Source organism: Lacerta agilis, chromosome 8 (assembly GCF_009819535.1).
Source record: "Lacerta agilis isolate rLacAgi1 chromosome 8, rLacAgi1.pri, whole genome shotgun sequence".
NCBI classification, from domain to species: domain Eukaryota; kingdom Metazoa; phylum Chordata; class Lepidosauria; order Squamata; family Lacertidae; genus Lacerta; species Lacerta agilis.
This window is the reverse complement of record NC_046319.1, coordinates 68,741,840-68,767,243: the sequence shown is the minus strand read 5'-3', so window position 1 is coordinate 68,767,243 and position 25,404 is coordinate 68,741,840. Positions and strand designations below refer to the sequence as shown.

At 48.1% G+C, this 25,404-nt stretch overlaps 1 protein-coding gene across 1 annotated transcript; it reads left to right on the top strand.

Annotated features, from left to right (window-relative positions):
* The first annotated feature begins 4,217 nt into the window (after positions 1–4,217).
* On the top strand, positions 4,218–24,359 carry FXYD1 (FXYD domain containing ion transport regulator 1). The gene is made up of 8 exons (XM_033158121.1): positions 4,218–4,437; positions 16,025–16,089; positions 16,853–16,897; positions 17,761–17,835; positions 19,352–19,388; positions 21,491–21,540; positions 22,482–22,520; positions 23,626–24,359. Exons 2-7 carry the CDS (start codon positions 16,032–16,034, stop codon positions 22,502–22,504), a joined length of 288 nt encoding a protein of 95 aa, XP_033014012.1. The 5' UTR covers positions 4,218–4,437; positions 16,025–16,031; the 3' UTR covers positions 22,505–22,520; positions 23,626–24,359.
* Positions 24,360–25,404: the final 1,045 nt, after the last annotated feature.

The following is a 25,404-nucleotide window of genomic DNA, read 5'->3' as shown; positions in this document are numbered from 1 at the left end:
TTACCCAGCCTGGACAATTTTACTGCTTGCAAGGGTTGCAAGTTGCAACGGACCCCAAAACAGGCACAAAAAATGGCTCTGCTATAAAACATGTGTTCCATACAGGAGAAGTCTGTGCTGCAAGTGATGTCTGTTTGTGTGATATCTTCCCAAGAACCATCGAAAACTTGGAACGAAGTATGAGAGAGCCATTCCGGGGTTACCAACTTTCAAATCAGCGTTTGCAGTTATGCCGACCGAAGAAGTTATGCCTTTATATGTTTTGTTATTAACATTTGCTGGTGGCCTCATAACATAGTCCTATTGCAAAGATTTAGCAGTACTTAAGCACAAATTGTTCCAGAGAATCTAGTTGCAGGAATGGAGAGAAATACAGTGTTAATTAAAAAATGCAATCATGCTCCTATCCTGTACTTGTGCTTTGAGTGAGTCTGCTTGAATGATGGATGAAAGGGAGGCGGGTTCTCCCACACATTTGTGTCACAGCACAGAAACAGCGAGCGTTCCCAGGTTTTCGACTGGCCCTGCTTCAGTGCCTTTGCCCACATCCTGACACTCAGAAATTCAGAAGGCGACTCTTTTCTTATGAGTTCTTTTTCATGTCAGGAAAAGTTCCACATGCTAAGTTTCTACAGACTAGGCTGCCCTTAAAGAGACAGCAGAACTATTGGTGGCAGGCGGGCGCGGAGGGAGTTGGAAACTCTAGAAATAACTCCAGCAAATCCTCTACAACTATTCCTGAAGACAATGCATCTCAGGAGATTCACCCTCCATCTCCTGGAAAGACCTTTTGGGGTCCCATTGCTGGAAATCGGTTGCCTGCACCCTGCCCCTTACTGGTAATTTGTCAAATCACCCAGTGGACTTGAGTGTAAGTTGAGTGGTTGGAATATGCAGAATTGGACAAAATGACGGGAAGAATCTGGGAACAGCGGGACCAGAAATTCATCAAAGGCTGGTTTAAGTTTACGAACTATTTGAAAGACAATTTGCAGTTGAATACGCTAATAGGACTTCAAGAAGCTTTGTAGTTAATGTGTAGAAATATTATTGTAAGTATGATAGTTAGAGTATGTATGAGATTTAGGATAAAGTAAGCAATGGTAGATTAAAGAAGTATAATATTAAGATACAATTTTGAAAGCCACGTGGAAGGTCTGAAGGAAGTCACGTCTATGTTAGCCAAAATTGGAAAATGTATGAGAATGTATGTTTTATTTTTTGTAGTAGTATAGTATAAAATAATAAAAATTATTTTAAAAAAGAGTGTAAGTTGAGTGGTTGAGGTGCATAACTGATCATTGTGAACATTCACCAGGCCTTGTGGAGAATGTGCACACAATCCTTCATTGAACAGGGAATTGTGCACATTTCCCAGTCAATATGAATTCACCTCCCCTCTTCCTGCTGCTCTGTGGGAGCTGGGAGGGTATGTTGTAGACAAGAGGCAGCAGAGAGGACACAAGAGTCCGAGCACTCAGTTAGTTGGTTGGTTAGATTGCACACGTTTATTATTTTAGTATTATTTATTGAATATATAGACCACCCTATACATGGAGGTCTCAGGGCGGCTCACAGAGCAAAACCAGAACACAAAACCACAAAATATATAATCAAAATAAAAACAACAACCCAATAACCCCCCTTCTGAATAAGAGAAAGAAAAAAGGCACGTTTCTTGGAGACCATGCATACTGACTGGAGAATGTGCATGTTGCCCATAGAATGTGCAGGATGCAGTTGATAAATGTACATCCCCCAAGGCCTGTTGGCTGTTGGAGATTATGCATATTGGCCAGGGAATGTATAAAAGTTAATTGATTTATGCATAATTCCAAAGGCCTGTTGGAGATTATGTGTATTGTCCGGGAAATATGCACAATAGCTGGTTGTTATGCACACTACTGCTCAACTTACATTTCTCTCTTTACAGCTACAAAATATATGATATGTACAGGATGATATCTACTGAATGTCCTTACAAGAGAAAGGCTGCCCTTTTCTGAAGCTGTGTTAATTTTCCTTTCCAGATCTAATTTACTTTCCCAGTCTGCCACTATAATAGCAGCTGACTGTGTCTGCATGCTTGACCCAGAAGTTAAAAGACCCACATCCTAATAAGCTTGGTACATTTCTTCACCCATCCCCCACCGCTTTCACTGCAGATGAATCTGAACTTGTGTCAAAAGAAATGAATGCTCACATTTGATGTGGGAATCTGATAAGCTGCAGAGCACTCTTCGATATGTGCTTGTTAATTGGTAGGGTATTTAGCCTGATGGCCCGGCTCATGATCAAGGTCACTTGATGCATATTATAAATTAGCCTTTGAACACTGTTTATCCCTGCTGTCATGCTGACCATCAGGGGGGCTAAAGGGTGTTTTTAAAAGGCCAATTCCCACCTGCATCTTTCAGCATCTTAATGACTGTGAGTAGGGACTTTGTGCACAACACCAGCTTAAAATGCAACTTAGGTTGCTAAATTGACTCAGAGAGGGCCTGTTCTTTTAAGACTCTATGCCACATAAAAATCTTGCTCTGGGACAGGGTTCCCCAACCTTGGGTCTCACTCCAGCTGTTCTTGGACTACAATCCCCATCATCCCTGACCACTGGTTCTGCTAGCTAAGGATGATGGGAGTTGTAGTCCAAAACCAAAAGAGCACCGAGTTTGGGAAACCCTACTCTGGGACCTTTCCTGCAATGGAAACAGGTGATACCTATAGCAGAGATGGGGAACAGCTAGATGATGTTAGGAGTCTAGCTTCCATCATACCCAACCAGCAGAGCTATTGTTCAGGGATCATGGGAGTTGTAGCCCACCCACATCTGGAGGGCTCTGCATTCCTCACCCCTCACAGATATGCAACTCTTGTGTGACCTTTTTTTCTCAAGCTGTTTTGCATCCATGCCAATGCAGGCGGGGGGCGGGGCGATTTTTGGCACTTAAAAGCACTCACACAGGTAGGTCAATTGACCTCAGGTTTCGTTAGCCCAATAAAAAAGTTCTCCATCATAGCCATTTGGCGACTTCCAGTGAGGCTGCAATGCAATTGCATTGATGACCCTGCCTCCCGAGTAAGCATGGCAAGGATCCGGATTCCGGAGCACGGAACAATGCGGCAGATTATCAAACTGCGGTTTATCAGTCTTCAGATTTTTACTTTGATCGCGTGGGTGGAGGAAAGGGAACGTGCAGGCGTGGCGCTCCGAGTAACGTCTGAATAGTGCTGAGCAGCGCCAGCGCGTTGGCTTTGCGTGTAGCGGTTGCAATGTCGTATTTAAAAAGCCTGGAACACCTGCCGGTATAGTGGCCGTGTGAATCGACGCTCGCTTCTGTGCGCACTAAACTCTGGAATGAAAGAGCTGCCAAGTGGCGTTCCGAGTCCAAGAATGCGTGTTAGTGAGATCATGTAAAAGCTTGCCCAGAAAGTAAGGCGTGGCCCGATACGTATGTTGCTTTTCTCCAATGCATTTATTTATTATGACATTTATATCCCCACTATTCCTCCAAGGAATTCACGATGACATATGTCGTTCTGTCCCGATCCATCGTTCCTCACAACAACCCTGCGATGTAAATTAGGCTGAGAGGCGGTGATAGGCCTAAAATAATCCAAGTGATTTTCGTGGAGATTTCATAGAATATTAGAATTGTAAAGTTGGAAGGGAATTTAAGGGTAATCCAGTCCAACCCCCCTGCAATTTGATCCCGGACTTCCCAGCGTTGCTATGCGCGCACGCGCGCACAAACCCACGAGGAGACATCACCGTGTTGTTACCGAGGGTGGGCAAAGTCTGCAGCGATGGAAGAAAGCAAAGAGAAAGGACGGTCGTGGGGTGAGTGGGTGGGGGGCGTCAGGAAAAAAACCTGATTAAGGGGGCGGGGCGTGTGCCAGACAGAGAGGAGCGTCCACGCATTCCTCAGAGTCACTTTTTAGAAACACGAGTAAAAAAAGGAGGGGAAGAGAAATCGACGCCTGCCATGAACGGTCTTCGGCATGGATCTCATTCACTACACGCGTGTCCGCGCGCGTCAAGCAGCCCCACGCCCCGGATCTGCCGCGTGCGCCATCCACACGCAACCGCGAGGCGCGCTAGCTGTGCGCGCACGCCAACACGACAGCAGCCTGCCTGCCTCCCTTTCCCTCCTCCGGCCTTTCCCTCCGGCTGCTGACCCCCGGCCGGCCCCGCCGAGCTCCGCGCCCCGCCCAGGCCCGGCCGGCCCCCGCGGCGCCTCCCACGCCCACCCGGGTTCGCGCCGGCGACGAGGCTGCTTTCCGACGCTCGGCAAGGGAAGCGCGCCAAGGTCGGGACCACCGATCGGGCCCGGAACCGCGTGGCAAGCAGCGAGGACGGGTAAGAAGAGGTGGGGGCGACCGAAAGCAACCGGTGTTTGTGTGCGTCTCTGAACTTCTCGGAAAGCGCTTTGCCAAGTAAGTTCAAGGCAACGGTCTGCTGTTGTGGGTTTATTTCGAGGTGGGTGCGAGTGAACAGAGACGCCAGAATCTGGATAAGGGGCACGAAATCGCCTACTTTTGGAGGTCGGGTTTCCTTTTGTGCTGGAGATGAGCGTGACTTTGCTTCCTGGAAAGTGCTAATACTGTACTGAAAGTGCTAATAACTGGTGGTCACCCGTCATTAATGGACTATTAAATCTAAGTTGGGAGCTATTAGCGAAGTCAGCTCCAGGTTTTTGGAGGGCAGGACTCTCTCCATGGCCCCACGCCTCTTAGTGAGTCTTCTCCCTCACTGTGGCAGGTCTAGGGGGCTCTTGTTGGTGTGTTAGGGTCTGGGGTGGGGTGGGGTGGGGGTCTGACCTTTGCCAACTTAAGAAGGGAGGAAGCAGACCAACTGTCCCTCTAGTTCTGCATTGCCCACCACTGATTGTCAGCTGTTTCTCCAGGGTTTCAATCGGGAGAATTCCCCAGCTCCTAACTTGCAGAAGCCAAGGATTGGACCTGGAACCTTCGGCACTCAAAGCAGATGTTCTACAGCTGAGCCAAGACTTTCCCCCCTTGATGTTGCTGCCCCTGGTTGTTGGGGTGGTGTGCGTGCCTCTTGGTGCTCCGTTGATGGGGCAAATAAACAATTTTCCTTCCCCAAGCCCCATGAAACAGCTGAATAATGTGGAAGAGCCTGTGCCTGGGTTTCTCTGTATTAGTTGTGGTCTCTGAAAATTTAACAGCATACGAAGGATACTGTCCTCCTGCAAAGGGCATTGGGGTGATCTTGAAATCTGTGGGAAAGATCCAATATTTTGGAATAATCCCAGGGGTCTGGGAGGATAACTCCGAAGAGCCGCATGACTCTTATTAGAAAAGCTTCTGTGTCTTCCCCAGTGGTGCAAACGGGCACAAGTTCAACAGGGGAAACCTTCCCCCCCCCCACCCCATCATGTTATTGCCAGGGAAGCCTTCTCTTGTTGAATTTTTGCATGCCGCTCAGCTGGAAAGAGACACAGGATCCTAGGTGCTGGCGGTGGAGGTGGAGGTGGCTGGCAGGCAACCCTAAGTGGAAGATGGTTGAATGGGAGGTTTGTGTTAGGTGAGCATGGCAAGTGACCCAATCGACTCATGTTGACTAGAAATATTTGCTTGGCTTTAAGAGACAAAGAATAGCCCATTTCTTTGACTGCCTTTAGCAACATTCCAAAGGGAAACGTTCTGGGCTTGTGAGAATGCTGTGTTAGTGTTTTGCAAATTACAGAATTTCTTTATGGAACTTGGCGTGCTGGGGTGGCCCGGAAGGGGGCGTTAGGCAAATGGATGGAGGGTGTGTCTTACAAAGGGCTACATGCAAATGGCCAGGTCAAAGGCAGCCAGCCTGCCTCTTGAGGACCAGTTGCTGGGGAACGGCAGCAGCAAGAGAAAGGGCTAATGCTGTCAGGTTTTGCTGGCCACTGGGGGAAATGCAGGAAGTTGTCTTCTTATACCATGTAGGTCATGGGTAGGCAAACTAAGGCCCAGGGGCTGGATCCGGCCCAATCGCCTTCTCAATCCGGCCCGCGGACGGTCTGGGAATCAGCATGTTTCACATGAGTAGGATGTGTCCTTTTATTTAAAATGCATCTCTGGGTTGTTTGTGGGGCATAGGAATTCGTTCAACCCCCCCCCCCAAAAAAAATAATAGTCCGGCCCCCCACAAGGTCTGAGGGACAGTGGACCAGCCCCCTGCTGAAAAAGTTTGCTGACCCCTGATCTAGCTGACACCGAGCAGGAATTTTTTTCTTCCAGCCTTACCTGGAGATGCCAGGGATTGAACCTGAGACCTTTTGCAGGCAAAGGAGCTGCTCAACTGCTGAAGTACAACCTTTCCAGGATGCTGTGCAAACTAATCCTACAAGAGGTCTTCTTATGTGCTGTGTGGAAGCCTGATGATTCTCATTTCTACCAGCCTGTTTGTTACACTTGGGAATGATTGCAGTCCAAATAATCTGGAGAGCACCGTGATAACATAAATCTTCTTCTTTGGCGATCACTAACAGCCGAGTAAGATTGTCTTCCATAAACATGGTTTTAACAATGAGTCTGTAAGTGACTGTGGAGGCCAATTCTGGACCCACACATCCTTCCACAGTGGGGACATTGGTTCTTCCTTGTATGTTAAGCATATCCTCCTTCACCAGAGGTGAGGGGGCGTGCACTAACTGAGTCTAGGAATGCAATTCTGTGGTTTTAACTCCTTCATCCATTAACTAGCCCTAGGCTTGCTAGTTATATTTGACTGCAATTTCCCACAGTTGCTGTTAGCTATTTATTTATTTATATGCCGCTGAGTTGCCAAAAGAGCTTCTAAGCACTTTACAAGTATAAACGGCAACAAATATATCCAGACATGTTTAAAATACACAATAATGCAATTTCATCCAAAAGTTGAAGACATTCATTATTAAAAATGTAATACAAGTTCATGAAAACATTATAACTATTAAAACAGTAAAAAAAGCAATTAAAACAATATAACACTCTACTGACGTGGGTTTTAAAGTTTTATAATTTGCCCGAGTTTTTAATGTTCTGCTTCTTTTTTTTCTAATGTAGCCGCCTGTCATTTTAAATGGATAGTTTTAATTGTGAGCCTCTCTGACAACCCTTCTCAGGATCAAGGCCAGGGTGCAAATGCATGGAGATATTAACTGCTGCTCCCCACCCACAAACCCTTCTCCAGTCTTCTCCAGGCCCGTGAGTTTTGTGCAAATGGAGAACAGGCTTGCAGCAAAGGTGGAATGCTGTTGCTACTTATCGTCTTTGGAAGGGCTTGGTACTGAAATGAACCCAAGCAGAGCTGTGAGGCTGGATGCCATGGGGGTCGAGTATGGGGGATATTTATAACTCCAGCATCCTGCTAGCCTGGGTATATTTAGACAGGGCTGCCAAACAACATGTCAGGGGAGAGGGCTTGGCCAAAGGGCTTAGCTGAACTCCTGTGTGCTACACCCAAGAGGAATTTTCCTTGCTGGGTCACCTCTTCTCCTGCCTCCCACAATACTAACACCTACAAGAGCGATGAGCCAACGGATGGCTGAGTCTGAGGCAGGAACCAAGCCCCCCCTTTCTGTCTATATCTCCTAAACATCCCCAACCTGCTGCCTTCTGGATGTTTTGAACTACAGCTTCACATGAGATGACAGTGTGGTGATGCAGCAGCAGCAGCAGCAGGAAGAAGAAGAAAAGAAGAAGAAGAAGAAGAAGAAGAAGAAGAAGAAGAAGAAGAAGAAGAAGAAGAAGAAGAAAAGATAATGCCATTCTAGGCTGCATCAACAAAAGTATAGTGTCCAAGTCAAGGGAAGTCATAGTACCACTTTAGTAAGTTTTATTTACGGCCATTGGCCCAACACATAAAATACAATTCCAAAACAACCTATAATATTAAAAACCTTCGCCAGAGGCTAAAACCCTCTGCTCGTTACTAAATAAAAGCACAGACTGTCCGACTATCTATTTTCGCATTTTGGCTCCTGGATTAGCAGGGTTCTCCTGATCATATCAGAGCCCTTTTTTCTTCTTTAGAGCTAAGACTCTGTTCAAGTATTTGGCAACAGTGCGTGATCTAGATGGATCTTCGTCGTTCAGTAGAAATCTCAGTTTGGTTTCTTTGGCATCACCCGTACATCCCACTAGATATGGAGCAAGTAACTTACTCCTGAGCAAGGAATAATGAGGACAGCTAAGGAGTATGTGGTGCAGCGATTCAGGTGATCCACAGTGACAATCACATAAAAGAGATATCTGACCATTAGAGATTCTATTTTCCATTACATTGGAAGGGAAGACATTGAATCTTGCCTTTATAAAGGCATATCTGTGGGCTGCTACCGAAAGAGAATCCAAGTATTCAGGGAGTTTTTGCAAGGGTAATAAGCCAAGGTTTAAGGGAGAGCAAGTGCCATTACCCAGAGCCATCTTCTGCTGCAAATCTATCTCATCTAGTTTATAAATTACTGTTCTTTTGGCTGAAGCTAGATCCTGCTCCAGTAGCTTTGATGGGGAGAGTCCCATAGCCATAATTCTCAGTTGCAGTGTCTTAACCCATGGGGTAGTACCACTCTATTCTGCCTTGGTCAGACCACACCTGGAATACTTACTATGTCCAGTTCTGGGTGCCGCAATTTAAGAAGGATGGAACATGTGCAGAGGAGGGCAACTGAAATGACCAAGGGTCTGGAAACCAAGCCTTATGAGGAACAGTTGAAGGAGCTGGATATTTAGCCTGGAAAAGAGGAGACTGAAAGGAGATAGGATAGCCATTTTCAAATATCTAAAAAGCTGCCGCATGGAAGATGGAGCAAGCTTGTTTTCTCCTGCTCCAATGGCTTCAAGTTACAAGAAAGGAGATTCCTGCATTGCAGGGGGTTGGACAAAAAGACCTTGGCCTGCTCCCAACAGGTATTGTTGGGAGGCATAGACAGCTTAGCCTTATAGAGTCGGTGCCCCTGGCTCTCTTCATTATTCTCCCTTACTGCTGGAATTTAGATTTTCAGCTTCTTGAGGCAGAGATCTGTCTTCCTTTCGCCCCTTTGTTTTGAGTATATTAAAGTGAAGTAAGGTTGAAGAAGCTTTGGCCTTCGTCTCTGACCATTCACCATGCTGCTGCTAGGAAGGCCGCATGCTCCCCATTCCAAGTGCAAAGAGACGTGCATGGATGGTTCCACCGAAATAACGATAAAAGGATCTCACCTGTGCTGTGCCTCTCAGCTGGTTCTGGGGGGCATTTTTTGGTTTCTGATACCCAATGTACCAACCTGGATCCAGGGCCAGCGCGTCCATTTAGGCAAACTAGGCAGTTGCCTAGGGCGCCAAAATGGAGGGGGCGCTGGCCAGGCTTGGGTGGGGGTGTGGGACAGGCTAGCAGCAGCTTCTCCACTGTAGCGGAGAGGTGCTGCTTGCCCCCTACACCACCCCCCGGCTCCTGCTAAAGCAGGCTTTGGCAGGGGGCGCGGCGGGCGAGCAGCGGCTTCTCTGCTACAGCGGAGAAACCGCTGCTTGCCTCTCCACCCCCCCCACCTCCTGCTAAAGCAGGCTTTGGCAGGGGGAGGGGGGGCGCGCCAGAAGATTGGTCTCGCCTAGGGTGCCAGAAGCCCTAGCACCGGTCCTGCCTGGATCAAACCACTGACCCAATAGCCCCTTACAGCAAAAAGTCTAGTTAACTATGCTAAGGAACGGACAAACTGCAGTCTGCATTAAATGTGTAGTCTGTTGTTGCGTATTTTCTTCTTCTTAAGATAGCTGACGTGTGTGTTTGCCTGTGATAAGGACAAGAAGCAACGGGCCGGGTGGGAGGGCGGGGTGAGTTAACTAGCATGCAGAGAAAGGGTTAAACCTTTGCACTCTCCATTCCCAGTCCTACCCCTCCCATCCCACCCTTGCCTTGGAAATCAAAGGCAGGCCAGGTGCTTAGCTTAGGGGAGAGACAGTAAGGTGTAGTGGTTAGAGGGCCAGACTAGGACCTGGGAGACCGGGGTTCAAATTGCCATTTGGCCAGTATTATTTATTAAATTTATATACCACCCTTAATGAGGATCACAGGATGGTTTACAGTATATAAACACAGAAATATATAACATAATAAACAAAACAATAACACACACATCTTACACTTAGTTTTAAAAGCCATAGATTATATTAGCCAAAGGCCTGGGTGAAGAAGACTGTTTTAACCTGGCACCTAAAGATATGTAGTGAAGGTGCCAGTTGAGCCTCCCTAGGGAGAGCAGTCCACAAACAGGGAGCCACTGCAGAAAAGGCCCTGTTCTCATGTTGCCACTCTCCAGATGACGCTCCCTTGGGCCAGTCACTGCCTCTCAGCCTAACCTACCTTGCAGGGTTGTTGTGGCAATTCAGTGGGGAGGGGGAAAACCATGTTCACTACCTTGATCTCCTTGGAGGAAAAGGTGGGATATAAATGCAATAAATTAAATGGATAAATTAAATGCAGGAGTTTAGCCTCCAGGTAAGTCTGCAAAAGGGAAGAGAGGTGCTTCATTCTCTCTCCAAAGAGCGTGGCATCAGTTTGTGTGGGCAATCTAGCTAGTTAAAATGAATGAATCGTGAGTCATGGCAAAGCTTGCAGGCATCCCCGCAGAGGAGAAAACAAAAGGGCTGGTTTCATTTCAAGGTTTCCAAACCTGATGTACCCTTGGTTAACAGATTGTCCTCGGCATAATGTCAGATTCAGTCAGTTGCTACTTTAAAGAACAATAATACTGCATTGGCGCATGTATTTTAATGTCCTTGTAGCTTGCTTTCCTGTGGTATATATTCTCAAAACATGAAAACACACACACACACACACACACACACACACACACACTATACAAATGCATGAATTGTAGGGCCACTCTCTTCTGTAGACCTGCTTGGTAGTCCATCCCATAGTTTGGGGGCAGCAGTCTAGCCTGATCCAACACCACCTCCCTCTTTGGCTGTGTGCACCCCATACTTTTAAAGCACATTGCTTCCCCCAAAGCAGGGCTTCCAAAACGCGGGTCTCCAGCTGTTTTGGGACTACAACTCCCATCATCCTTAGCTAACAGGACCAGTGGTCAGGGGTGATGAGAATTGTAGTCCAAAAACAGCCAGAGACAAGTGTTTGGGAAACCCTGGCCCAAAGCATCCTAGGAACCACAGTTTGTTAAGGGTTCTGGGAACTGTAGTTCTGTGGAGGGCAAACTACAGTTCCCAGGCAGTCTCCTCTGCTGTGCTGTCTGTGGGTTTTTTCTTTTCTTTCGCACCTTCTGGTCAGCAGCACCCGCTGCTGTTCCCCTCCTGCCTTTGTCCTGGAGCCAAGGCAGACTTAATTTAGCTCCCCTAATCTTTCCCTCTCTGCCACTTGCTAGTACCTTCCCTCTTTTTTTAAAAAAAAGTTTGTTCCTTTCCCTCAGCTCCAACCAGCCCTTATCTCCTCTCAAAAGACCAGGGAGGCCCAGCAGTACGGATCCTGAGGGGTAAGTGCGAGGGGCTGCACGGGGCAGGTAGCAAAGCAGTTCTCCCACCCCTTATCTGGGGAAAAGAGACAGGACGACCCCAAGGGCACTGCTGTTGGGCAGGGTGAGTTTCCTGCGAGGGTGAGCCTATGGGTGGGATAATATAACACCCTTGTGTGCCAAAGCCCCAGCAGAATGGGCACCTCTCCGGGGAGGAACAGGGACAGCTGTGTCAGTGGCTGTAATGGAGCTGTCAGCCGAGTGGTTGTGTTGGCTTTTTGGAATGGGGCATGGCAGAATCAGGGGGCAAGCGTTTTTCTTTGGTGTGTAGCAATGCTTGGAAAGCCAGTGTTGTTTTTTTAAAACAAACTGCAGTTCTCAGGATTCTGTGGTGGGGGGGGGGCATGTGTTTTTAATGTGCTTTAAACATATATTGTGATTTTTCACATTGATGGAATATGCAGAAATGGCAAAAGTTTATCTAGTGAAATCAGAAATCAAGATGAGGCAGAATTCAAGGAGGATTGGAGAAAGTTTGTAGACTTTTTTAATTAAAAAAACTATTGTTAAACATGCTAAAATGCAAGCGGCTTTAGAGTAAAAACAGCAATAAAATACTGATTTGAAAATACTGTGGAAAAGGTAAGATATAGAATAACTAGCATGCAGCATAGATTAGAAAATCATGATTGTACATTGGCAAATGTTGCTTTAACTTTCTCTTTGAAATATATAAAAAAAGCTTATAAAAACAAATAAATGAAACAAACCTTTGGTGTGGATGTGACATGCTCCCAGCGCCCTCACTAAATTAAAGTTGCCAGGATTCTTTGTGGGGAGGGAAAGGGGCTTTAAGGGTACAGGCTTGTGTTCAACATAGTGCTAAGATTCTGCCAGCAAAAAGGTTGTGTGACGGAATCTCCTTCCCCCTCGCACCCCCCCTAAAACTGGTTGAAAATGGCCCTGGTGGGCATGCAGCCCCCAAGGAAAGGTCTTATCCAGTTGAGGTACAGTCAGTGTTAACTGGATCCATCAGTGGGTGCAAGGGGGCTCTTTTCTCTCTCTGCCCCCTTTCCTCTGAAACTCAGCACTGCAATGCCAAGATTGTCCAAGGCGTTTGGGTGCTTGAACCCGAAATTCTCTGCATCATGCTCCCATCAGGGCAAATTAACAATAATGCAATCGGCTTCATTAATGGCGACAGATTGGCACATGCATCGGACCTCCTGTTTTTGCAGCCCCTCTGGCCCGTCGGATACTAGGGGGTGGTGAAGCTTGAGAGCATGGCAGAATAGCCTACATTAATATTGGGCTCTTGCAGATCTGTTTCTTGAGCATTTATGTGGATTCGCTTGCGCACAGCTTACACAGAGGTTAGGCAATGTCTAGCTTTAATTTTTTTAAAAATATATATCTTATTTATTGCTTTTATACTCCACCTTTCCTCCAAGGAGCTCAGGGTGGTGTGCATGTTTTTCTCCCTTCCCCTTTTTTAACTTCACAACAACCCTGTGAGGTTGTTTAGGCTGGGAGACTGTGGCTGGCCCCAGGTCACCTAGTGAGCATCAGGTCTTCCTGGGGATTTGAACCCTGGTCTCCCAGGTCTCTTAACCACCCCACCATACTGACTCTATTTCATTGAGCATTCATGCTGATTTGTTTCTGGGGAGAGTATATGGTGATAAGCATTCGTCCTGGTTTGCCTTGCGGGGTGTTTATGCATCTTCCCATTAACCAACTTTCAGTTCAGCTCCCTGCCGCTTTCCTAACCACAAAAAAGGGTCTGTTGTCCGCCCTGCTCCACCAAGGATTTGTGGTTGCAGGACAACAGCTGGGCACTTTTACCCACTGGAATTCTGCAAGCCTAAATTTATTTCTGCGCTTGAATCCCTCCCGCAAAACACAGGCAGCCCGGAGGCGACAGATGTATTGCCCCCATAGTGGGGTTCAAAATCGGCTGCCAGGGGCATGCTGTTTCTCCTGGTGCCCGGTAGCATTGCTAGCCCTGCTGGAGGCAACCCCAGCAGCCAACTTGCTTTCTTCCAGGAATGTGCTCCCCGCTAGGGTGCAGTTATTGAGCAGCAGGGAAAGGCAGGCGGGTGCTGCTCTGCAGCTACAACAACAAACAATAGGGTGTGTATGTGTGGGAAATGAAGGGTACAAGGAACCGACAAAAGAACATTCAGGCAGCTCTAAACCTGGCTGTCCCTGGATTGTCCAGCCAGTCTAACCGTCTGCGTCCCCCCGTTTCAATCTCCCCAGCATGGAGAGAAGCTTTTGTACCCTTGTCCAATGGATCTGAAAATTACGAGCTGCCTGGGCAGGCCCAAACATCTCCTGTACATTCCACAAGGCTTTGGCGACACTCTGCTCCATGCCAGAGCCTGGCTTCCACATTTTTGGTCTTGTGCCATGGTTGTGAGGTCCCCAGGGTCGTCCTAGCAGAGGAGGAGGTCCCCTCCCACCCGCTTCTTTGCAGCCCCTCCCACACTCATTGATTGACAGGTGGTTGACAGGTCGCTGCTTCTACCCGCAAAACCTCTCTCAGTCGATGCCAGCACCATTGCCTAGCTGCAAATCTGGCTAATACAAGGAGGACGTGTTGTCGCTCTGCAGCAGAGCATCTGCAAACGCGTGGCGCTGTACCTTGAAAGGCCATTTGAAGCGAGTTCTGTTGCAGAGCTTGCAAACAAAATGGTTTGAGAGCAGACGTTTAAAGCAAGCTCCAAATGTGTGAGCCGGGGCGTTCTTTGTTGCACCGAGAAATCTGTTGGCTGACGTTTGCAGTTAAAAGCGTGGCCTTTCTGGCAGAGAGTGAGCCAAGGCATGGGAGTGTTCCTATTCCCCTTTCCTGCTGGGTCCGTGATAGCAGCAGCCAAACATGCAAGCCAGAAGGATGTTTGTGGAAAGGATCTGTTTGTCTGAGCACTATGGGGCTGGGGTAGGAAGTGAGGAAGCAGGGGCCGGCCTGCCCCCCAGGCAATTGTGTGTCTGCCTTCCAGCATTAGTCCAATGGTGGTGGTTGTTTTTGAACCGGTGCCTAGCAGCGAAGTTATGTGATGAGTGCCGACAGAAGTTGAGCCAAATGGGACCCCTGAGTAACGGGCAGGGGAGAGGGGTACAGAATGGAGTATCCTGGAGCAGGGCTGAGCAGGTCAGAGGCCTGATATATACTGCAGCATTTTATTGCAAGCCTCAGTTGTTTTCCGTAAGTGCTGCCTTGGCCATTGGAGGCCATGGGCACTTGCAAACAGAGACTCTGAATTTTAGCTGAGTTCCCCATCTTTCTTTTTAAATGCACTTTGATCCACACATGGTAGGGGGGCAGGCAGAAGGGAAACCCTGAAACGTCCCTGAGCGCCCTAGGGACAGGTTATCATTTGCAAACATTGCAAAGCAGTTTTCGGTGGCTGCAAAAAAGCCTGTTGCCATAGTTACAGGCCTTTGCCCTCCCTTCCACAGGGCCACTGAGGCCATTTCAGGATGTGAAATAATGGGTCCAGCTCCAGCTGTTTGAGGAACCATTTCCTCTCCTCTCCCAGTCCATTTCCCTTTCCACCTGGCTGATCTGGGACCCCCCCCCCCCCCCGCAACCGCCCCTCTCCCCGCAGCCGTCTTGCTGACACTTCTCAGCCATCTCTGTTTCCTGCTTGCATTTTGAGGGACGTTCTCTAATTCTGGAACGTTTCTCAGCAAAGCTCTATTTTTAATCGTACCCCCCCCCGGCTCCCGGTGGACTTGCTGTTTACTTTTCCATCCTTAAGAGTAGCTGACTTTGCGTTCTCTCAGGGTTCCTGCTTGTTCAGCGGGAACTCCTCAACAGGCTGGGTTCTTACTGCAGGGCAGTGCTGAGCGAGGTGGGAAACGTTACCTGTTGAATTTCTGCTGGTTGCCTCAGATTGGTGCGTCCGTTAACAGCGCAGGGGCCCTCTCAAGAGGGAAAGGCAGCAACCTTGCTGAACACTGCTGTTGGGAGAAAAGGGTGGAGGAGGGAGAAGAAAGGGGGAATGAAGAGGGGAAATGCCCTGAAGAAGAAGAAGGAGAGGTCTGAAAAGGTGGAATTTGTAGCTCATGGCAGCTGCTTTTTAGTGAAAAACAGGATAGGGGAGAAAGGTTTATCCCCTTCCTCTTGCACTGGGGTCTAGATGGACCCCAATAGGGTTCTCTTTGCATGCTGGGGCTAAGTACACTTTTTAGAAAGTGTGCTTAACACAATGTGTAGTTGGACCCTGTAGTAGGGAACCTCAGGGCTAAATGCAACCTTCCAGGACTCTCTGTGTGGTCCTCAGCTCTGTCTCTCCAGGCCACGCCCCCTTTCTCCAGGCCACACCGCTTTCCCTCCCGGTGCACACCTCACCAGCCTTGCTTTGTGCTCTACCTGAGAGTTTTTGCCTGGCTAGAATGCGTCCTTGAATTCTGACAATTCTTGCTTGCCCGGATGGTGGGCAGATCAAACCACAGAATCATAGAATTGGAAGGGACCCCGAGAGTCATCTAGTCCAACCCCCTGCAATGCAGGAATCTCAGCTAAGCATATTACATCCTGCACATTGCTCAAGCCAGGAATCTGACTATCCGTTGTTTTTATATCTCCTCAGAACAGTCATGGACTTGTGGTTCCTTCTGCCTCTGTGTGGGGTCTTGATAGGATCTGCAGTAGCAGGTAAGCTTGGGGGCAGGGGAGGAGGAGGAGGAGGAGGAGGAGGAGGAGAAACGTCTGAGAACGTCTGCTGACATTTGGGCATTTTGTACTCTGCACAAAAAGAAAATCCAGTTCAAAAATGTACTGCACCTTATAGTCAAAAAGGATCTTGGTGAGCCAAGGTGGTGTAGTGGTTAGAATCTTGGACTAGGACCTGGGAGACCAGGGTTCAAATCCACACTCACTGGGTGACCTTGGTCCAGTCACTGCCTCTCAGCCTACTTTACAGGGTTGCTGTGGGGATTAAATGGGGAAGGGGAAAACCATATACACCACCTCAAACTTCTGGTGGGGGGCAGGCGGCGGAAGGTAGGACAGAAATATAATAAATCAAATAAATAAACCTGAACTTGCCGGTATGTGCTTGAATGTCACCCGAAAATAGCAGGTGTCTGAAAGTGCCCCTTATATATCCAGGCCTTTTCGGCATTACTTTTGTTGTTATTTCTTAATTTATGTGCCGCTTAGTTGCCAGGTGGGATTGGAAACGCAATTTAAAAACGAGGGACGGTGGGGTATAAATAAAAACAAATAATAAAAACAAAACATTTTCCGCCAAATGGGGTTTATCAAGATCATGGAAAGCCATTATACTGCTAAGATGTTCAGTATAAAGTGATTGATTAATGGGGACGGGGGGTGGGGTGGGCAGGGAAGACTTAAGGATAACCGTATTATTAATCTCCTCTATATATGTGTGTTTGTTTGTTTGTCTCTCTTTCAGAACCACCACAACCCAAGGACATTCCATATGACCCATTCAATTATGGTGAGCCAGCTGTTACTACCTGGGGTCAGGAGATAGATGGCAAGGGCAGAGACCCCCTAACAGAATTTTAGAAACAAAAAACGTGTTGTCCGATCTCCTCGTTTTTGAAATTAAAAAAAATAAATACAACTTTACAAAGAGGTGCAAGACTCTTGACTTGGAGCGCAGCATTGATGCAAGGGAGAAGGTTTTACATTCTGTCGCCACCTGCGGAGGCTGTTTTCCTCAGCCTATGTCTCCCTTGCTCCCCACAGTGGAGACCCATCCATTTGAGAAAGTGGGGCACTGCTGCACCAAGATCAGTCTGTCCCCAGCCAGCCCTCACATGTCTGCCTACCTCTTCACTGACAAGAGGTGGCTCTGGCTGTTAGCTTCCTATTTCTTAGTCTCAGTGCTGGCCTTCTAGGACTCAACAGGGAGGAGGAAACCAGTGCCACATTTACACCGTGCCTTAAAAGTGCTGTGATACCGCTTTAAACAGTCTTCTCTCTCCCCCCCCCCCAAGAACCCTGGGAGCTGTTGTTCTGAGAGTTCTTAGGAGACCCCTATTCCCCTCATGGGGCTACAATTTCCAGAGCAGTTTAGCAGTCAATCCCTCTCCACGGGGAACTGTGGGAATTGGTGCTCTCCGAGGAGATTGGGGACTCCTTTCCTTAGTTGGCGCTTGCTATCATTGGCTTGGGAGCTCCGGCTACAGGTTGGGCTACCAGACTTTCGCCCTACCTGTCCCGATGGGCACCAGCTGCTACTGATCCGGAGAGCACCGGGTTGGGGAACACTGATGCAAGAGCGTCCCCTCATTCCAAGTCGGGGATATGTTCCCAGCTGGAAATGACCACTTCTTCCTTCTCCTTCCTTCTCAGATTACCACTCGCTGAGAATCGGGGGGCTGGTTTTTGCTGTCGTCCTGTTCCTGCTTGGCATTGTCATTGTGCTCAGTGAGTAGATTCTCTCTCTCTCTCTCTCTCTCTCCCTCCCTCCCCCCCTTTGCCTGCCTTATAATGAGCCAAGCTGAGCCGTGGCACCTGCTGAAATTCCCCAACATTGTGACTTTAATAAAATGCAGCTGCAGAAGCTGCAGCCTGTGCAGGCGGGGGGAGGAAGGGCTCCTTTCACATTCCTGTCTTGTGGAGGGCTGATTGCTCAGAGCGAAAGGGACACTGCCCCACCAACTCTTGCTTCCTTACATCCAGCATACATGGTACTACTGGCCATCCTTGTCCTCAATCTCAGAGTCATCAGGGAGGAGGATGTGGACAAAACTAGAATTAGCGTGTTCTGGCGCCACCTACTGTTGACCTCCCTAGCCAGTTCCAAATGGGAACCAGCCACCACTGTCCAGTTTTTTTTTTCTCCTCTAAGACCCACACAGCGGGGCTCAGCTGCACACTCTTGCCTCACACACTGGATACTTGTACCTTTTCTCTCGAGGAGTGAAAAGCAGGTGGTGTAGGCGGGGTAGGAGGGGGAAACTACTGAAGGGAAATGGATTGAGGAACCCATGTGGACATACGGATCAGTCAGTAGAGCATGCGACTCTTAATATCAGGGTTGTGGGTTCGAGGCCCACATTGGGCAAAAATAAAAATAAAAATCCTGCATTGCAGGTGGTTGGACTTCATGACCCTTGTGGTCCCTTCCAACTCTAGAATTCTATGATTCTATATATGAAGCTGTCTTTCACGGACTCAGGCATTTGGCCTGCCTTGTCCGCTATTGCTGCCTCTGACTGGAAGAGGCTCTACAGGGACCTCAGCTGAGGTCCTTCCCATCTCTCATTTCCCTGGAGACACTGGGGATTGAATTTGGGGCCTTCCACAGGCAAAGTTACATGCTCTGCCATATCTTTCTACTGCCACCTTCTGGTGGTCTTCTGCAGGACGTTAACAGCACATGCAGCTGCTGAGTGTCACCAGGCTTGTAGATAAATGGGAGCCTCTGAGATACAGGAGGGTGTGTTGGCATCCTTGGGGGAACCTTGAGGTTTGCAAAAGGAAAACACATCAAGGGAAAACCCGTGTGTCTTCTGCAACCAAAAGAGCAACCCAATGAAAACTGCTTGTGTCCTCAGAATGCCATTGAGAGGATGTGTGGAATGGAGTTTTCGGGGGGAGGGCATTGCTGCTGGAACCCCAAGCAGCAGCACTCTGTGCTGCAACATTTTGTTGCAGGTCTCACTTGTAGTCTCTGAGCCCCATGTGGACCTCAGACTGTTGATCTATTTAGCTCAAGACTGGCTGGCTGCAGTGCTCTTAAGTTTGGGACTGTCTCCATGCATTCTACCATTGATCCGTGGGCTCCCTCTAATGTGGGCTGCTTTCTGTTCCAGCCACTTGGCAACACTCCCTTCCCAAAAGAAGGCTGGCAATCCCAGAGTCTTTGCCCCTTGCCTGTCCCTGTACTGATTCTCTTTCACTGTTTGCCCTACTTGGGATTTCTCTCTCTCTTTTCCAGGTCGACGTTGTCGCTGCAAGTTCAACCAGCAACAGAGGTAATGCCTTTCTCCTGAAAAGCTTAAATGAGTGGGTGACCTAGGATGGAGGGGCTATTATATATGACAGATCAGACAGGTAACCTAGGAAGGAGAAAGAAAAGTAGCGTAATCAAATTATGAGTCTTGGAGAATGTGACATTATAACCTGAACAGGACAACAGCGCCCTCTAGAGTCTAGAACATCTGTGATCAGACCATTCCTCCGGAAGCCTGCAACAAACTGATATCCTGTCTTTTATTCTTCAGTATGCATTCTGAGGTTGATAACCATTTATTGCAGTGCCTCATCTAATCAAAAACAGCTAAGCCTTCTTGTAATTTAAGTTTTTATGAATCATCAAGGAGGTGGAATCAACCTCTAAAGAAATTCCTGATTGGCAAAATATACTTTATCTCTTGTGCCAGTAGTCTATCACACAAATAGGCCAAAAATCAATCTGCCTCTGCGAACAAACAGGCTTTGCGCTCTGTCTTTGTCTTATTGGAACCATCCAATCAGGAGACCAAAGATATTCTCTTGCTCAGAAATTCTCTTCTATAAGGAACTCTGCACATGCTCTGAAATCCAAGACTTTGCTTAAGCAGGTAAAATGTAACTAGCTAGGTCAGGCTGATTTTTCTTTTTCTTTGCAAGTCTTGTGTATGATTTTGTTGCCTTCCCTTTATTTATTATTATTTAAAATATTTGTATACCACCTCTCATTAAAACAATACCAAGGTGTACAGTAAAACAGTTTGGTACAAAACAACAAGAAGTACGATCGGAAAAAGATCTCCCCACACACACTTTCCTCCAGATAAAAACTATTTACACTTGGACATTTGGCTTCGCTCATTTCCAAAGGAATTTCTCACTAAAAGCTTCCCCATGTGCTAAGACGGCACAGTTGTTAAGCTACCTCCTTTGTTTTCTTCGGGAGCTTTCACAATATTTTGTTTATTTCTTTCTGTACATATTTATAGCCGGCAGTTTCATAAAAAATATATCCAGGTGGTATGCAACATATAAGGATAGAATCAGCCAAAAGCATCCATAAATACACCAGTGAAACATAGTGATTGCTTAAAAAGTTATGGTTCGTGACAATATAGTTTTCAAAAGACATCTTAAAGAAGGAAGGGATGGTTCCTGCCGAACTCTAGTGGCAGGGAGTTCCGCAGGGCAGGGCATTTAGACCAACCCAACCTTAAGAGCGTTGGGAACCAGCCAGAATTCATCCATCAGACAGTCTCAGTGATTGAGGTGGACCATAAGGAATCACGCAGTCCTTAAGGTATTTGGACCTCAAGTTGTTTAGGGCTTTATGAATTAACACAAGCAACTTGAATCTGGCCTGGTAGCAAGACAGCAAATTGTTAAACTTGGGGCTTTGGAAAAGTAAATACAAAGCTTCTCCCTCCCCGCCAGTGGCATAGCATGGGTTGCCAGCACTCCGGGCTGCCCAGAGGAGCGAGGGTGAGAAGGAAGAAAACAGACAGAGAACGCATGCGCATTCAGCTGCCTAACAGCATCTGCGGCACCCAAGGGACTGCAGCTGTAGAGATAAGAAAACTAAGTGAGTCGTTCCATTGCCTGGAGAGGTTCTCATGGAGAGGCCGTTTTCAATGGAGCCCAGCAACAGAATCACACAACTGTATTGAGACAGCACCAGGTGTTGAAATTTGGCGGCCTTAAAATTTTTGCTCCCGGGGCAATTACCCCTGTGGCCCTCCCCACGCTACGCCACTGCTTCCTGCTCCCCCACCAGAATAGTTGGGTTGGAAGGAGGGGTCCTTGGCAGTAGGGCTCAGACCACCAGCCCTCCAGACAGCAGGACAGAGCCTGCCACAATCCAAAACATAGGTAGTCAACCCTTTTGGGCCCATGGAAGTGTGAATAAATCCATAGTTGGCAAGGCTCATTAACTCACATCACCTTAATTAACCATTTCTGTTGGTGCTCTGAGTAGTTATTTTATCTGTCAACAGGAGGAGCTATCGCTTTGCTCTTTTACAAAACACCGTGGTTTTTAAAAAAACAGAAATAGCTGCAGGATATGAAGAGAACGAGGTGTTTTCATTAAGCGCAGCATGACAAATATATTTTTTTCTATTTACAGGACGGGTGAACCTGACGAGGAGGAGGGGGCCCTGCGCAGCTCGATTCGGCGTAAGATCCAGCCTACTTTAGTTATCCTTCACTTTCCCCTGCTGCGCCCTTCTTTTCCTCATACATGAGGACTAGAAACTTTAAAAAAAGAAAACCGAGGAGCTGAGCCTTGTGCCTACATCAGATTTATTTGTTTCGTTAAAAACTTTTTATTTGTTTATTTCATAAAAATTATGTACTGCTTGATTGTAAAAACAAAACAAAACAAAAGCTTGTATATGTATTAAGGGGTCGGCAGAAGGTAGATTGGGATCTGCTGGTAGGATTTCTAAGTGCATTGACTCCTGGCTCAGGTATTTAAAAATAGCAACCAGGATATGACTTTTCCCACCTTAATTGAGCTGCTGAAACAAAGAAAGCGAGTGGACTTTTGTGTGGCAGGACTGCGTGTTCAACTTGTGCCCCATCTGCACCACACATTTAAGGCAGTATCATACCACTTTAAACACTCATGGCCTCTCCCAAAGAATCCTGGGAGCTATAATTTGTTAAGGGTGCTGAGGGCTGTTAGGAGACCTCTATTCCCCTCACAGAGCAGCAGTTCCCAGAGTGGATTAACAATCAATTCTTCTTTCCAGGGAACTTTGGGGATTGTAGCTCTTTGACAGGATCCAGCCAGGCAAAAAAACCAAACAAAAAAAAACTTGAGGCACAAAGAAAGGCCTGTGAGGAAGCTGTGGCCTGCGGAGGGCCAGATTGAGATGTCTCGAGGGCCGCATTCCATCCCCAGGCCTGAGGTTCCCCACCCCTCTGCTAGATCCTGCGCTGTGGGGCAAAATGTGTTTTGGGACTGCTTTGATTTGTCACGTAACAGGACACACTGCTGGGGTGAATTGTTCCTGCCTGGGGTGGATTAGGAAAAAAGAAGGAAAGAAAGCTTAAAGCCTTTTAGGGAAAACAACAATTTTTTAAAACTGTCTCTTTCTGACTCTCCTTGCTAGGTTTATCCACAAGGATGAGATAGAAGAAGCCTGAAACTGGTGAGTTGCATATACTGCAGGACTGGGGAGATGGACCGTTGGTTTGGACAGACTGGTTGGGCTCCAGGTCCCCCAAGCATGTTCTGAAAATCAAGTCCACAGCTTTGTTCATAGTTTACACTATATCGGAATTGAAAGTGATTGTAGAACTTTCCAGTGGGCCAGTGAACACTACTGAATGGGCAGTGTGTCACAGTGGTTAGATTTTTGGACTAGGACCTGCGTGGCCAGGGTTCAGTCCAGGGGTATTGTGGGAAACGCTGAATGGCGGCTCGCACACCCTGCCAGTAGTGCTGATTGGAACACCGGAGTGGTTAAAGAGGGGGCTGAGGGGCAGCCATCAATAGGGCAGGGTCTGCCGGACCCCGGCAGCCAATTTAGGCTCATCCATTGGAGCGAATGGGCATTCCCCTGCCAAGCTCAATCAACCCAGCCTGCCTGCGTTCTTACCTCCAGCCAGCTCAGGGGTTGGCACTACCTGCCATCTTCCTGTCCCCTATCCTCAGCAGGGAAGAGGCTGGTGGGGAGAAAACGAGAATAAGTTACCTCTGCCAGACATTGTCTCTAGCGCCACCTGCTGTCGGTCTCCCTGCCTTAAAACCTACCAGTTCCAAGAGGCACCAGCCAACCACTACTGGCAACTGGCCAGGAATCCTGGGTGCCAACTCTGGGCCTGGCAGAGGCAGTCCTTGAGGTACGCAGGGCCTGAGCTGCCTAGGGCTTTTAAAGGTGAATCCTACCCCTTTTAATTTAGCCAGGCACCTCCAGGACTGCAATTACAGAGAGGCCTGGAAGGCAAGTGCACAAGAAGCTGCCTTATCCTAAGTCAGCAGCTCTCCAGGTTTCAGGCAAGAGCCTCTCCAAGACTTAGCTGGCGCTGATGGGATTCACTCTGAGACCTTCTGCATGCCAAACACGTGCTCTCCTACTGAGCTACAGTCCTTTCCTCTAAATTGACTGTGGGACACCTTACAGAGCAGTATGTCGTGGATGACCATCTGGAGAAACTGTGATCTCTTTGGGGGCATCTGTTGGGCTTCTGCCTTTCTGGATTTATTCTGAACTTAACTCCTTCTGCACCTGAGTTTTCTTTTTCTCCTCCCAGGCTGCTCCTGACATGCCGTCCCCTCATGATCCAGAGTGTTCCTGTCTCTGCACTGCACACAGCCCTCGCCTCCCTGCTCCCCAGCAAGCTGCCTGCCTCTTGCACCAAACCTGGCAAAATGCCATGCCTGCTGTCTTCGTGGTGATCCCAGCCTAACTTGGAAGTGCTTAGCTTGCTGCAAGACTCCGATTTCCCTCGCAGAGAGAGAAGGGTTGTCGTCCGGCACATTTTGCTCAAGCTTAATCCTAATCCTAGGCAATGGGGGATACTAAATTTGCCTTCCTGGTGCTCAAACGGTTACGATGAGACTTCCCAAGAGCCGTGGTAGAAATGATTTTCAGACATATCTAGGCATAAAGGCTGGCAGCTCTGTCCATGAAAAGAAAACAGAAGGGGTGTTCTTGTTCCAGAGAAGCTAGGAGCTCATCCAAAGTGGAGTTTTGCTTCCACTGGCCTTTCAGATTGTCACTCGGTGCAATCTCAGTTACTCAGTGCAAGTGCAGAGTGCAAGGCAGCCTTTTCTCACTCGGTGCATCCCAGATCTCGTTGGACTCCCAATTCCCATCAAACCTGGCCAGCGTGCCCAATGGCCAGGGATGAAGGGAGTTGCAGTCCTGGCGACATTTGGATGGCACTGTTTTTGGGAAAGGTGAAGGCGAGCACTTTGTTGGCACCTGTCTGTCTCAAGAGACAATGGAGTGCGCCTCCAGGGGTGAAGTCTGATTGCTGTGTTAGCAGCACCAGAGTGACCTCCCCAGGGCGCAAGCCTGGGCAGTGTGTATGGAGGTCCCGGGCTGCCCAGATGGCAAGACCCCTCTCTCGGCCTTGCTGATGTGGCCCAAAGGAAAGCAGAGCAATACGTTTGACAGCAGCTTGGCTGTAGGAGTTGCTGGACAGAGGCATACAAGATGCCTTCCAACCACCTTGGGAACTGCAGATTTGTGTAGGGGTTTCTCCTTAGCCTTGTCTTCTGTAGATATCCCTCAAGGCAGCAGAGGTCTAGGATCAGAGTCTTCCGTCTCCTAGATGGGCTGCCTTCCCAAGTTGATGAGGAGCCCCATTTGTCCCTCGCTTCCCTCTGCAGGATGTGCAGAAATTGCCTTCTTGACCATTGGGCCCACTATTGGTCTCATCCACTCAATCTGCTGGAGCCTGTCCTCATATGCAGGGGAAGTCCTTAACTCCCTGAGGGTTTGAGACCCATCGGCTACCCTCACCTGGTTTAGCCGGCCACTTGAAGCCATTTCTCAGAGTGTGGCTGCCGTCATATGCTCACAGCTTCTAGGAGCCACAGGTGAGAGCTGAGTGCAGGGTGGAGCCCAAAGCTGAACAAACTACCCCAATAGGAGCACAATGTGTCCCCCCATCAGAGGTACTAACCCTCTCCTAACCCCCACCCCCAGGAAGAGGGTGATGAATAATGCAGCCCTAACCGTGAGGCTCCCTAACCAGGATTTTGCAATTCCCCCAGAGCCTATTTGTTGTATTTAGCAGCTGCAGCCACAAGACGTAGCGGGGAATGTTCATTTTGTTCCTGTCTGGTGGAGTGCGAGTTCCCAGCCCTGCCAAATGCACAATAATACACTCTTATAAATGGGAAGGGAGTATGAGATCTTTCTCTTTTTTATGAGAGTAAATTGAGGCCTTTCTTTCTTGAACAAAAAATAGTGACAGTTTCGACAGGATGAAGAAGCTCTGGCCTTATTATAGCTTGCTTTTTTGCCAAGACCTTCCTACAGTCAGTGCAGAATATCCAGCTGCTGTGCTCAGCAAGCTGGC